This window comes from Clarias gariepinus, chromosome 22 (assembly GCF_024256425.1).
Source record: "Clarias gariepinus isolate MV-2021 ecotype Netherlands chromosome 22, CGAR_prim_01v2, whole genome shotgun sequence".
Classification (NCBI taxonomy): Eukaryota; Metazoa; Chordata; class Actinopteri; order Siluriformes; family Clariidae; genus Clarias; species Clarias gariepinus.
The window spans coordinates 11,216,844-11,230,069 of record NC_071121.1 but is presented as its reverse complement, the minus strand read 5'-3'; the positions used below and the strand labels follow the sequence as shown (position 1 = coordinate 11,230,069).

The 13,226-nt window shown below is 37.6% G+C and overlaps 1 protein-coding gene across 7 annotated transcripts in view; it reads left to right on the top strand.

Moving 5' to 3' along the window:
* arhgef10lb (Rho guanine nucleotide exchange factor (GEF) 10-like b) overlaps positions 1-11,017 on the top strand; it is a 46,074-nt gene extending 35,057 nt beyond the window's left edge. For all 7 annotated transcript variants that reach the window (XM_053481838.1, XM_053481836.1, XM_053481837.1 and 4 more), the window contains 7 exons: positions 2,868-2,954; positions 4,773-4,984; positions 5,090-5,247; positions 7,116-7,258; positions 8,370-8,541; positions 9,706-9,825; positions 9,902-11,017. In XM_053481838.1, the coding sequence (XP_053337813.1) occupies positions 2,868-2,954; positions 4,773-4,984; positions 5,090-5,247; positions 7,116-7,258; positions 8,370-8,541; positions 9,706-9,825; positions 9,902-10,452 (1,443 nt within the window). In that variant the 3' untranslated portion in view covers positions 10,453-11,017. The remainder of the gene's footprint in view (positions 1-2,867; positions 2,955-4,772; positions 4,985-5,089; positions 5,248-7,115; positions 7,259-8,369; positions 8,542-9,705; positions 9,826-9,901) is intronic.
* The last annotated feature ends 2,209 nt before the right edge of the window (positions 11,018-13,226 follow it).

Below are 13,226 nucleotides of genomic sequence, written 5' to 3'. Positions count from 1 at the left end.
GTTTACAGAATAGCAAGGCAAAAGTAGTGCTGAAAAAGATGTTGATTTATTTCATCTATTATTTATGTAGATGTATAACTTAATTAATTTCAGACCAATTTATGCCTATTGGTGCTATAGGGGAGGGATACTTTTTGCAAGTAGGAGTATTATGTTTGTAGCAGCCTGTAATTGATTGCTTATTTTGCCTTCCTGATGTCTTGCTCTCTAATCCTGGCAGCTCAGCATGAAGAATTAGGTATGTTGTAAGTTTAAACAGAATACAAATAAGGAGAAAGTATTACCATCTACCAGAAAAATCCAAGTCCGTGAGGAATCGGAATGAATGACATATGACTGGCAGACACGGGGCAGTAATTACGGTGTACAAGTCCTCAGCTGATATATTGGATCAAGAGGAGCTGAATTTGATGAATTTAGCCGAGTGTAAAATTTCACCGTGCTCTGAATGTGTATTAAGCAATACAGTGTGAGGAGACACAAGCAAACAAACAGCTGTTTACCCCGACTCCGGCAGAGACAGTATAACAAAAAAACAACAACAACAACAAAAAAAAACTAAAAAGTGAACATGGCTGTGTCTTCACCACTGTAAGATAACCTCTACCCCCACTTCCGAGTAAAGCAATCAAGATGCAGTAGAGTAGAAAGCTAAAGTAGGTTAGAGGAAAGGGGGTGCCCTTCTCACTGACAGGTAATTCAATGTTCTTAGCTCTTCTGTGCTAGCTTTTGGGTTTGCACAGACTCAAATCTAATAACAAGTGAAAAAAAATCCCTGCTAGTAACACTTCAGTCTGACTGGAAGCAGCATAACTGCAGCAATTCCTCACTTTCAGATGTAAAATGAGACTGCCTACAATCAAGCCCCAATATAAATAGTTCTAACTGGATAATTAATGCACATATTAAATAATGCTGCCTGACATTTTCTGAAAGGAGAGCAGAAAGAACAAAAAGAACTGGCCCTGAAGATAATTCGAGATTAATACAACTCCTACTGAGCTAATTCACATGGAAAGGAGTTTGTATGCTGGCTGTTGAACCGAACACCAGAGAGCCACTGTGCACACTCAGCATGGTTTAGTGTGGGTGTGCATGCTCTCATGTGCATTTCAACATGCTCAATGTTCATACACAAGTGATTATACAGTATATTTTATACAGGAAATGTGAAGTTATGCCCAGTACTGTGCAAAAAAATGTGACCCATCCCTCATTTCTTCATTGTTTTGCTTCCAAAGAGCCAGGGTTCTTGCATTTGTTTTTTGTTTTTTTTTAGAATAGTTCTCCAGGCTTCCTAAGGACTTTTTGGCTTGAATTTTTGGCAAGGTTTTGTCTCGCATTTTCATTCCAGTCTCTGTACCTGACCAGTTTCAGAGGAATGCTTTTTGTTTGTTAAGCCACACAGGGACCAATGAACCATTCGAGTAATCAAAAAACATTGATCTTAAGGCATGAACGAGTGAGAAACGGATTGAGATGATGACTAGGTGATTAGAATACTGGTGATGCTGAATGATGTGTGGTTGGAACAGATGAGGTTGCTGCTGAGATTGTTACATAAACAATTTTTAACTTGTATCTTTAGGCACTTGTGCCTATTTAAGTAAAACATTTGCCAGTACTGTTTTGATATTTAAATTTTTTTTAAAGAAGCAGTTCGTAATTTTAACCTTTTTGCTGATTTGGTTATTAAATTGAAATTTCAGCAAAAAATTTGGCATAAATTCCTTGGAAACGTCGTTTCAGTTCCCTTTAACTCAGATCATTGATCGACGTCTTCTGTTCTTTGATTTTTATACCAGAAAAATATAAATAGACAAAAGTCTAAAATAAAGGAAAATAAAAAACGTAGCCTGATCCTTTGCATCCTTTTAACTTTTTCAAACTGCACATAAAACCTTGGAAGTAGAAGGAAACCTTGTAAGGATGGGAGTAGCAATGCATAATGACTTCCTGGTCTTTCTCATTTTCTTTGCCTTTTTCTTTCATCTAATACTTTTGACTTTTACTTATGTGAGTTCAAAGACAGCGACACGGTGGCATAGTTGTTAGCACTGTTGCCTCACACCTCCAGGGTTGAGCAAGCGAATCTCACGTCTGGTCTGTGTGCCTGGAGTTTGCATGTTCTCATGATGCTTGGTGGGTTTCTTCTGATTTTTTCAGTTTCCTCCCACAGTCCGAAGACATGAGGTTGATTAGTGTTTTCAAATTCGCCATAATGTGAGTGCTTGTGTCTTGCGATGGGCTGGCACACCGTCTAGGGTGTATCCTGCCTTGTGCCCCAAGTTCCCTGGTAAATGCTCCAGGCCCCTGTGACCCTACAGAGGATAAGCATCATACTTAATAGATGGAGGATTTCAAAGACAAAAATATTACTACTAATATGCTCATATACATCACTAATTTTTCAAAGCAGGGGATTTATCAAAGCAGTTTATATTCTGAAAAATAGCTATTATTATTCAACTAGTTTGCATTATCATAAAAGAAAACATTAAAGAGATTAGAAATAAAGCTGCTGTTGTTTAGCTATGGGTTATGTTGTCTCATATTCTTTGATTCCTTGGAAAAATGGGCACTAATTTAGAAAGAAAAATTAGTATGTGACTCGCCAAAACAGAGACCTTTTTCTTTTGTGGAACTTTCTTGTAGCTTTACTTTCATACTTTGTTTCTACTTTTCCGCTTTAACTTCATTAACACTGGACTTCAACATTTACCCGAGTATTTATTTAGAGTAGTACCTCCGATGATGTGATATAAAGACATAATTGTGTTTTGATTGCACTTCCTGCCGTGCTGCACAGATATTACAGACCACCATTGTACTTTGTGTAATGATATAAGTCTCCTCTTACTCCACAGCTCCAGACGGCCCTTCACAATCCGGTGCAGTGTACTCTGCTGGGTTTCTCTGCAGCCAGTACATCTCTGCCTCAGGGCTATCTCTGGGTGAGCATGTATCTATTACACCACAATGTGCTCTATAACAAATATTATCACAGTGCAATACTGTCGAAAGTTGGAAGGTTTGAAAACACCTTCTAATTCCATGGGCTTTCCTGATTTTTAATTCTTTCTACATTGTAAAACAATTCTGAAGGCATTTAAAATATGCAATAATCTCCTTTGATATTGAGATGTCTGCTATTTATGCTCTGTAAAGCCTTCATAATGGCTCTAATCTGATCTGATTTTTATGGCTGGTAACTCTAAATGAAGTTCTCCTCTGGAGCTGTAAGTTTTGGTCTGGCTTTCCTGGGAAGGTCTTCATGAGAGCCAGTTTCATCATGGTGCTTGGTGGGTTTTGCCAATGCACTTGGCAATACTGTTCTTGCAGAAACCATTCCAGAATAGCTAACCTTCATGTCTTAAAATAACAACTGACTGGTGATGTTGTTGTTACTAAATAACCTAATGCCATATGTGCTATTTTATATCAATTTTTTTGTTCTAGAATGTAGAAAATAAATCCAAACTTTTGACTGGTTCTGTACTGTATATACAGGACAGTATATACAGTATGTACTGTATAAATAATCAGAATCTTTAAATGCTTCGACTTCATAGAACATACTTTAAACGTCCGGTAAGTCTTTGTTAAATCCTGTTTGAAGCATCTCTGCTTTTTATCGGGGAAAAAAGACTAAGTATAAAACTGATTTTAATGCTGCTATAATTTCTGTGGACATCCAATCATATTGGCAAAATGAAATGGGTTATGTATTAATGACATTTCCAGTGTCGCATTTAATGCTTATGATTTATTTCTTACTCTACCTTTTATAAAAACAAATCTCCCCCAAAATGAACCTTTTTTTCAGAGAGGATAAAAGCTTTCACATGCTCTCTCTGAGACATTTGCACTGCTTTCTAAATCTTTTTGAACTGATGATCATGGAATATCTCAGAGGAGTGTCACACACATGTAGGGAAGGGCTATCTGCCCTCTTCCGCATACAGTACATAAGACTACAGATGCCCTGAGAGCAGTACCAGCCTTCAAGCGTAATCCAAATCAGTAGCTTTTAATGTGATAATCCCACAAACGTAATAAATTTCCCACAATGTAATATTACACTGTGGGAAATTATTGCAATTTTGAAAGCTGAAGATTTTTCACCTAACCACAAATGTGATAAATCCCAGCAAATGTAATTGCAAGTGCTATTACATTTGTGGGATTATAGCATTAAAAGCTGCAGATTTGTATTACCTTAGTGGTTTATCACATTGGTGGGCTGTTTTCAGGTTGGCAGGGGAATCCACGCCCACTATTGGCTAGTGTCACTGTGATTGATAGTGGACTGGTACTATGCCATGTCTTCCACCCAGATCAATAGCTGGGGCTTCATCAGGATTCAAACTTGTGATCTCCCAACGCGCCTCTTGAGAGCTTCTTAGAACATATTTTTACTCGTAGCTTTTTAAAAACTTTCTTTTTTTATCTTTTTGGTAGATGAATAAAACTTCTGAGCCTTATTCTCTGAAATCTTACACATAACAGTTCTAGATTTCCCCATATAGAGCCTTGCTTGTTATTCTGTATTATATTTTGTCCATTTGCCTTATCTCTCCTTTGGAGTATTGATTATTATTGATTATTAATTCCCAGGTTCAGGTGCATCCAGCTTCACCATACCTCACAAGTCAATTACAGTAGTTAATTGTTACTACATTAGAATTTTATCCTTGCTACCTCTGTCGCTCCTCCTGCCTTATTCCATCATTCCTTACACATACCCACACATTTCCCTCGGGTCTGCACAGGTGGCCAGTGGTGGAGATGAAGCATATGGGCAGGTGGAGATCTTCTCCCTGAATAGGCCCACTCCACGCTCGGTGAAGACTTTCCTTCTGGCCTCACCTGCACTGAGCATCGAATATGTCATGGAGGCCAGCACCGAGGAAAATGAAGGACAAGCATCTGAAGGAGCTGCCAGAATTGGAAACACCATCTGTGTGGGGTTACAAGATGGCAAGTGAGTCCATCTCTGAGATTCAATCATGTTTTTGGGTTTGTGCTAATAAAATATGTATAACATTGTGTGTGTGTGTGTGTGCGCGTGCGCGTGTGTTAATTTCAGTATTCTAGTTTATGGCAGTGTGGATACTGCTGCCCAGTGCCTCCTGACCTTCCAAAACCCTGAAGGTTGTCCTGTTCTGTGTCTAACACACACGGACAACTTTCTCCTCGCAGGACTGACTAATGGCAAAGTCGCAGTTTACAGCAGAAAGACTGCGGGTAAGATTTTGCTATCAAGATCTATCTGAACTATGGGAATTGATGCCAATTTAACATTACATAGAGAAAAAAAAAACATACCACTTCATAAGAAACAAAACTCAAACCCCAAATTAGTGGATATTCAATTAAAAACTGAAAAATACAACACATGCTGTGCAAATCTCTTTAATTATCCTAGAATTTGGACACGTTTCCTTGGCTGATTATTCTGACTCGCACCATATGGCTCGAATGATTTATTTGCCTTGAATTAAATTTCTCTGCATGCTCTGTACAACTGTGCTTCCATCAGTTCAGCATTCCGTAGGAGTGTTTGGAACGCTTTTGATGTAATTACTTAAAATTACATGTAAGTGCAAAAGTTTCTGCTTAACCGAAGAAAACAAAAATAACAATAAAATCAAGGAAATATGTGAGTAATTTTGTTTAATTGGTCTTACATTTTACAAATGTTATTTCAAAATCAAAAGAAACTAAATCATGCCTATTAAGATATGAATATTATTTAAATCAATTTGTATAGCGCTTTTAATAATGCACATATTCATGAAGCACCTTTGTAGAAATACACTGCCTGGCATGCCCTAATATTTTGTTTGACAACGTTCCATTTATTTTTTAAATATATTCTAAAAAAAAGAATCGACACTTTCTTCATAGCACAGTGGCTAATGGGCTGGCTAGCTCGCGTTGTTTGTACAGGGTGATTCACTCGAAAAAGGCCCCGAATAGAGTGTTTTTCAGAGGATGGTACAGAAACTGGAAACGACAGGCTACGTTCAGGGACATGGAGCACGCAATCGAATGTGTCTGGCAGAAAACAGAGATAACTTCCAGCATCTTATGTAATGTAGCGTATTTTTGGGGTTCAGATTGCTTCATCAGATCGAGAGCTATGACAGAATATATGGGGCCTCTTTTGAGTGAATCACCCTTTGCATTCTTATTAAATATACTTTTGGTCAATTTTATATACCTTTTTTCTTTCTTTATCATCCTAACCTTACAAGCTTTCAAATTTAAACCTGAAAATACACGTTTATTCTGTTTGCTAATAATGTTGCTAACTCTGCTGTAGAAACTAGCTAGTGGAGTTTTCTGTGCCAAGCAAACGACCGAGTAAACCTGAACTCCTTTTAATTAACTCCTTTTTAATAATTTATTTACACCTTAAATTGGATTTATCTCTATTTTTAAATTAGATAAAAAAAACATTTCACATCAAAAGCATTGATGTTATAAACTGTCATCTTCAAATAAAGTCTAGAGATAAAGTCTTTCCAAATAACAGTCATTTAACACTCATTTATTAGTCTTTTATTAAAGTTGTATAGAACTGTGCTGGACTTTTGCTAGTGCTCCTGGGATTTATGAATGAATTTCACTCATTTCCATCTTGATAAATAAAACCTGATCCTAAATAAAGCCTTATACGTTTTCATTGTTGTCTTGATACAGGATACACCCATATTTTACAGTATATTTAACCTAAATTTGGTTTGAAGTTTTGTTCTACAAGGGCTGTACTAAAAGTAACGCAAACCCTGGGTTCAACAATGATGCAAATTGATCACTTGTGATGGAGACTATAATGAGTAAACAATCTATGTAAAGTGATGGAAAAGAGGGTTATCCACGGTTGCATTACTTTTCTTACAGCGCACGTATATTAAATATTGATATAAAAGTGCGCTTTAAGGTTTTTTCAAAACCTATAGGCGATGTACTGTAAACCCTTACACTACCTTAAACTACAGCTCCTATCTTCTTTTATGCAGAATGGAATATAGGAAAAAAAAGAATTTTTGTGCTTCATTTATTAAGAATTTACAAAAAAAAACCTCTCTCTCTCTCATGTCTCACAGAAGCTCTGTGGGATCCAGACTCCAGCAGACTGCTTGTGATCGGATATGCACCTGTGCTCAAACTCCTCAATATAGATGAGTGTGTGTGGGCTAGTTGTGCAAACCAAGTGGCTGTGATTGACAGCTATAATCTCAGTACACAGGTAAACACTGTCAACACTTAAACAAGCAGCATGTAGAGGGGGGATTTTTTTTTTAACACAAATATACTGGTTGACAATGAAACTCTGCTAAATATGACGTTTGTCTTGATGCCATCTTCGCTGAAATGAAAACATTTTTCAAAGATCTGCACTTTCCTCAGCACTCTTATCAGTGCACCAATTCCTAGAGATCTTTTTTCTGACAGGTGTAAACAACAAGGCAAGATATCTGCCTCTGTAGATCAAAGTCTGCAAACTCGTCTGCACTGGAGCGGAGTTAAATCACGACTCAAATGGAAGATTATAGACAGATTATATATAAATAAATAAATAAATAAATATATATATATATTTCTGAGATGTATCCGTCTTTTTCCCTGTGAGCTACATTATAATGGTGCATCCTAGGAAGTGCATAAAAGGTTTTCTCTGTAGAAGACCAACATCATGTTTGAATGCCAGCTTTTGATCACTTCTGACAGTTGAGCCGTCCTCAGAAATTTGCCGCAAGCAGCTCTCCTCTGCTCTCCCTCATCTCGGGCTTAATCTCAGGAATATATTTGGCTCCAGACAAAATTGAACTCTGCCTAAGATGAGAAGCTTTCTGGGTACTCGCTATCGCTCAGAGGAATTAATAATAATAATTAAAAAAAACTGAGTAAAGATGTTCTAGATGATTTATTATGTGTCTTTTGGAATAACACAAAAGATTAAATGCTAATATGTTGTAATTCTACATTCATATGTATGTTGCGTCATAGTATGTGCCATAAGCCTATGAATGTAAGGCATTCAGGTTATTAAATAGCTGCTTTGACGCCATTGTTAAATGTTGATGCCATACTGTTTTCTTATGATATATATATACTGTATCATTTTGAACATATATATATATAAAGAATTCTACAGTTTTTACATGTTAATACAGATTTAAAAAAGAAGAATAGTACTATAATCATATTAAAGTTTATTTTTTATTTATTTATAAAAAATCTTCAATAGTTGAATAGTTAAAACTTGGTGATTTTGTTGTTGGTGGTGCCATATTCCAAGAAACTTTCTGTTTGCCTTCTCACCTTCCCCTCAAACCCGGGTCTCTTGTGGTTGTCAGAGCTTTGACGCTCATCCGGACCCCATGGTGAGCGTAACGCACATGGTGCGGGCTGGTGGAGGAGTGTGGATGGCGTTCTCACAGGGCTCGACTCTTCGACTCTTCCACACCGAAACTCTGGAGCACCTCCAGGAGATCAACATCTCAACACGATCCGCATATCTGAGCCCAGGTAGATTCAGGACTTTAATGCGTTGTGTATTTTGCTGAATAATCCCAGCTTTTTCTCTGCGATCAGCAGGAAAGATTTTAAAAGAAAGATTGTGCCTCTGGGATTTAGTTTGAAAACATGTTTTGGAGCTTAATTGAACTAAATTGAATTTTTTATTCCGACAAGTAATATGTTATGATACGATTATGTAATATTCAAACTTAAACGTGGTACGTTTAAAATTCCTTAGCAACTGCTTTATCTTTGACAAAATTGAAATCACAAATATCATTCCAGGTGGTATGGTGGCTTAGTGGTTAGCACTGTTGCTTTGCACCTCCAGGGACCGGGTTCGATCCCTACCTTGCGTCTGTTTGCATATTCTGTACGTGCTTGGTGGGTTTCCTCCAGGTGCTCTGATTTTCTCCTTTCCACATTTTCTGTGGGGTGTGAATAAGCGTAAGTGTGTGTATGTTGTAATAAATTGGCACCCCATCCAGGGTGTCCTCCGCCTTGTGCTCCAACTCCAGCCACTTTATTCAGGATAAAACAGTATCGTTGTTGTGTGAAATATTCCATGGGGATATGTATGTGTGTTTTATTTTTAAATGCACAGTCAGAAAGGTTTACCAAAATATTCCACTATTACCTTAGTACTGTATAAATCTGAATGTATTAGTTAATAATCAGTTCGTTACAATTGATGCACTTGATGTTTGACAGTTGTTGTTTTTTTAAAACAGTTCAGTGACTTCAACAGGAAAAGTCTAGTCAGGTTTTTGAGACCTTTTAAAAACTGCTAGAAAAACAGCTGCATCAGGTTATGCTGGTGTGTGATAGGTGACCAATTCCGTATTTTTAGGGGATGCCCAGTTATTAAATTATACTAGAGGGAGATTAAAACATTATAGAGATGGAATTAAGGTTGTGGCTTGTTTATACATCTACCTTGGTGAGGAAAAAAGAATATTCTTGACCTATATAAAATGATCATATAAGCATTTTAATCTAATTGTCTAACTAAAAAAAATGTAAGTTTAATATTTTTTCAGACTTCGCCCCCCTCCCCCTTTGTCTTATTTTCCCTACTGTACTTGTTTTGCTCTAGAAATGGATGCAAAGCTAAATAAAAAAAAGAGGTAAAAAAACACTGCAGTGACACTGTAGTTATTTGTTCTCTTAAAGGTCAGACTGTATGTGTCACCAGCCTACTCATCTGCCAGGGTCTCCTGTGGGTAGGCACAGCCCAGGGCATCATCATCACCCTGCCAGTGCCTAAGCTGGAGGGCATCCCGAAAATAACAGGTAAGCAACCATGAGTTCAGCCCGGTTGTAACAAATCTGAATGCAGACTCACTTCAATCCTCTCCGTCTTCTCCAGGCAAAGCCATGACTTCCTTCAATGCTCATAGTGGCCCTGTGGACATCCTAGTGGCAACATCCAGCATTCTTTCCCCAGAGCTGTTGAAGCGGAACTCTCTGGCTGACGGGACTGACTCGGGTAGTGGTGGAGAGGAGTTGAGCCACTCTTCCCAGGAGTCACTACAACAGCAGCATTTAGAAGGCTTGTCTCAGAAGGAGGCCAAATCCAAAGGGGTGCTGCTTCAGTATCACCTCCGCTCCACCTCCCAGCTCCCTGGCAAGCTTCTTACCGCTCATCCTGAAGAGGTATCCAATTCCTCCCAGGAGTCACTGGAGCACACTACAGAGGATGGTTCTATCTATGAGCTGAGTGATGACCCTGAGGTTTGGGTCAGGGGACCAGGACCATCCACAAAGGATGGAACACGGAGAGAAAGGGTCATGTCTTTCGCCGTTATATCAGGAGGAAGAGGATTCCGCAGACTCAGTGCAGCTGGCTCCTCCTCTTCTACTTCCTCTGGAGGAAATGAGACTACGCTCATGGTTTGGCAGCTCCCACTGACAGTCTGAAAAAAAAGAAATAAATAAAAGACAGTGAATTATCTTCAGCAAGACAAAGAGGCGAACAGACCAAAACTCCTTCCAACTGGTTTATCAGGACAATAGTCCACCGTATCATCACTTATAAAATATAAAAAATTCATAAATACATTGACAAAGAAACCCATTTCAAAATGTAAAAACGATTACATGAAATTATATGTCCAAGCTGCATGTTGTTCTTCTAGATGGAAACCAGAAATCATTGTGAATATAATTAAAAGGTTTGTGACTCATCTAATCAGTATAAATAAAAAAAAAAAACTGTATTTACTGAAGGTAGCACTACAATGGACGTATATCTGGAAACTGTACAGACAAAGAAGTAAACGTCAAAATCTTTGAGTCATTGTATTTTAAGTGTTATTTTCCCCTCTCGATTTGTCCAGAATGTGAATTGAAGCAAAGCTTTTTTTTAATTTTATTTTATTATTATTATTCACTTGGCTTAGGTACTTAATATTGATGGTACTTATTTTACACTGTGTCACTTTGTTAAACAAAAAGAAATAAATGTGTTTATGATAATTTATAATCCTGCGTTTTTGTATGATTTATTTTAAACCTGATCTTTACCACAGGTCATTTTTAATTCTCATGTGTCGCCAAAGTCCGTTTTTGTTTTCATTTTTGAACGCAGCGACATGGGTTGGAGACACAATTGTTTGCATCTTTAGCTCTGAAGCTGTTTATGCCTTGCCCATTTTCAGCCTCTTATCTCTACAGGCAGCCCTCTCAATGAACATATCAGCAGACGCAGTGTGAAGCAGCTCACACAGAGGCTCACGCGTGCACGCCGTGACTCAAAGTCAACGTGACAAGGAAACCAAATCATACTATATACCTCTGAGATGGTGTGTCAAAGCTGATCTTAGATGTTCCAGCACAGCTGTCAGACAGACATGATGTCTCCTGAAATTGCAGCAGTGTAATAAGTAATTGCACTTGGATTTGGATTCAGTCTGACCGGCTTTTGTGATAATCCCTGCCTGGTGGTATACTGGGTGAACTTTTGTGTGAAGTGTTGGTTTATTCATCAGTGGCAAACTGATCATCCTGGGATTTGAAATTGGGTACAGAACACATGCTGTTCAATAACAACAGCAATAACGAGAAAAAAAAACACATTTCAAATTCCGAAGAAAATAATTTCAGCTTTGCAGAGTCAGAAATACAGAATGGAAAGGAAGGAAAGAATCACGCTGACCCTAAGATGCTGAGTAGAAAATAAAACAGTAGATAAATATTTCACACTGGTTAGAGTCTTCTGTTTGAAGATGTGTTTGAGGAGTCTGTTAGTTCCATGGGCAAAACGACAGATTATTTATAGTGCAGCGGTAAGTGCTGTTTCCTTTTTCTTTGTGTCAGGAAATATCTTTTTTTTCTTTCTTTTTTTTTTTTTTAAAACATGCTTTCAGCTCAGCAGGATTTGCCACAGTAAAGCCTTATTCTGGACACTTGGTTTGCTTTCAGTTCACATTCAATCCATGCATTTAAGAACTACAGTAAGGTCCATAAGTATTTTGACAGCAAGATTTTTTCCTCTGTATACTTTGCCACCACATTGAATTAAAACGAAGCCATCAAGATGTGATTGAGGTGTGAGCGTTCAGCGTTAACTCCATGGGCTTAACAAAAAAAAAAAAAATCTGTCATTAACTATACCGTCTCTCCATTTTCACAATGTGCCTGTTAAACAGTTTGATGGCCAGTTGGAGCCATCAAATTAAAGAGGTAAAAAGTGGATTGCAATCTCGAATTTGCATTAAGATGTTGTTTATGGTAATGCAGTCCAAACAAGTGAAGGAGGCTGAAAAAAAACAGACCTATCAGAAAGACAGAAGAAACTATAGGGAGTCAACAATTTGGTGCATTTTTATTAAAACTCAAGCGGAACAGATCTGCGCTGGCAACACAGCGTGGGACATTGACAATAAAAACATATATCTAGATTAAATGTGCTTATATGGAAGCCTTGCTGCTGTGTGTTAACAAGCATTGTGCATTTGGTTTTTAAAAGGTAATTTTATAACGTAAATTTTACCACTACTGGTTATGAGAATGATGTCACATAAATTCTCAACATGAACTTATTATTATTATTATTGTGGTGATAGAAACAACCATAAAACACATGATCGTGTGTATACAGTATGTGGTATTTATTTGCCTGTGTGACCCATTTTTAAATGTTCTGCTCAGTAATGTTCGCATAGAAGAATAAAATGAAATAAAATTCAGTTCATCATGTTGCCTTTGTTCCTTTGTTATGCTGAAAAAAAGCTTATGTAACTCTATACTGCACAATCCTGAGCCATATATATGTTTATCAAAAAAAAAAAAACACACAATGGCTCAAATTGTCTGGGTTATAAGAGCTACAAAGGAAGAATGGACTGGTGAGCTCAGCAACAACACAAGACCTGAGGCCACAAAAGGCAACTAAAATGGATCATTGCAGAATTCTTTCCCTAGTGAAGAAAAACAACTCAAGTCAAGAATACTCTTAAGGAGTCAGGTCAATCGTTGTCAAAGTCTACAATCAAGAGACACCATCAGGAATGTAATTACAAGCAGTTTACCTCAAAATGCCAACTACTGGTAACGCTCCAGAACAGAAAGGCCAATAAGATGTTCAAACTCATACACACAGATATATATAGAGAGAATTTATCTATCTACTTGCCAGCATCCGCCTTAGCTGACAAACTATACTTTTTTTTCATGGATGTTCTAATTTGTTT